The sequence below is a fragment of the Monoraphidium neglectum genome, assembly GCF_000611645.1.
Source record: "Monoraphidium neglectum strain SAG 48.87 unplaced genomic scaffold scaffold02441, whole genome shotgun sequence".
NCBI lineage: Eukaryota > Viridiplantae > Chlorophyta > Chlorophyceae > Sphaeropleales > Selenastraceae > Monoraphidium > Monoraphidium neglectum.
In genome coordinates, this window is record NW_014011187.1 from 8,052 (window position 1) to 9,688 (window position 1,637).

At 70.7% G+C, this 1,637-nt stretch overlaps 1 protein-coding gene across 1 annotated transcript in view; it reads right to left on the reverse strand.

The window, feature by feature from the left end:
• The window catches only part of MNEG_10744 (hypothetical protein), a gene marked incomplete at both ends in the record, with an annotated part of 4,123 nt that extends 2,752 nt beyond the window's left edge, over window positions 1-1,371 (reverse strand). The window contains 2 exons of the mRNA XM_014040785.1: window positions 515-699; window positions 966-1,371. Of these exons, the coding sequence (XP_013896239.1) occupies window positions 515-699; window positions 966-1,371 (591 nt within the window). The remainder of the gene's footprint in view (window positions 1-514; window positions 700-965) is intronic.
• Window positions 1,372-1,637: the final 266 nt, after the last annotated feature.

The window sequence follows — 1,637 nt, forward strand, 5'->3', positions numbered from 1 at the left end:
GTGCTGGGTTGGTCGATCCCAAGCATCCGGGCGAACGAGGGCGGAAGCCGCGGGGGCACCGCTGCCTCGGGCTGGCCAGCAGCACCCTCCGCAGCTGCACACGCCAAAGCACCGCCGCGCCAGCCGGAACGCGGAAGTCGCGGCCGCTCAGACAGGGCGGACAGGTGTGCCAGGTGCGCCCGCAAGGCCGCCGCGACCGCTGGCGGCGGCGGCGCGGGATGGCTGCCGTGTTGGGCGGCCAGCTGAGCCAGTAGCAGCCATGCTGTGTGGCCTGAGGGGCCGAGCAGACCGAGACCAAATCACACGGGGAGGATATGAGCAGGTGCCAAGCCGGCGAAGTCTGCAGGCTCCCCATGTCAAATTTGCGGCCATCCACTCGCCCACATGCCGTGGCCCAGACAAAGCCACCCGCCCCTGAAACGCCGGCACACGGGGGACGTCGTCACACGCCCCCCACGCAGCGGGCGAAACCCCGCCGAAACGGCGCCGGCGTCCACCCACCTGTAATCCCCACGCCGGCAATGACGTGCGCAAACTCGGCGAGTGTCGCCGCGACGACGTCCGCCAGGTCAGCGCGGTTCGTGCCGCCGAGGTAGGCCGCCGCAACCGCCGCCGCGAACGCGCCGCTCCAGAGCCACTCGCAGTAGAGGGTCGGGCAGGACGCGAGCTCGCCGATCAGGCGGCGGCGCGCGCCGGCGGCTGCGCGCGGGCAGGCGGGCGGACGGGGCGGCAGGGAGGGGGGCCTTGGCACTGGGGTCGTGAGCGCGGATTGGCTGAACCCATCGCCAGCCATCGCTTGCAATCTCGACATTTTACCATCCCTCCGCTAGGGACATTTCAGCGGGACACCCTCGAACCCATGCGCGCGGGCGCACACACAAACGCACATACACACGTGTTTGCACACAAACACACACACACAAACACATTATCTCTCCCTCTTTCACCCGCACAAATTCCCTTACCCGTGGTGCAGCTGACGCAGCACGAGACCTGCAGGACGGCCAACACCACCCGCCAGTCCTCCTGCGCCGCCGCCGCCGAGAACAGCGCCACAACCATCTCCCCAAGCACCTCGAACGCGCCCTCCGACACGCGCCGGCCCCACCAGCCCCCGCCGCCGGCCGCCGCCGCCGCTCCTGCGGGCCCGCTTGCGGTTGAGTCGCCGTCGGGGCCGGCGGCCGGGGCGGAGGCTGCCGCCATGCCCGCGGCGACCTCCTCTTTCAGCCGCGTGATGAGGAACCAGCCGTTGCCGCCCGTCTGGATGCTGAGCAGATCCCTCGCCGCCTCCAGATCTTCCGGGTTCATCGGGCCCTGCAGCCCCTGCTGGGGCGCAGCGGCCGTCGCCATCGCCGTCGGCGGCCCTGCCATGGCCCCTGTTTGCTGCTTGGACAGGGGTTTTGAGGGTCCAAGTTGCTGCTGCTGCTGCTTCGAGGTCCAGGCCGAGGCCCCCACCGTCGCTGCCGCCTGCCTCTCCTTCTCTTTGTCTCTCTCCGCCGCCCGCGCCGCCGCCGCCGTCGCTGCCGGCGCCGGCGCCGCCGCCGCGACGGTGGCGGTCGCGGCCGACTGCTTGCTGCTGAGGGCGGTGGCGGCGGAAGTCAAAGAGTTGCCAGATCCGAGCGACCTGCCACTGGAAG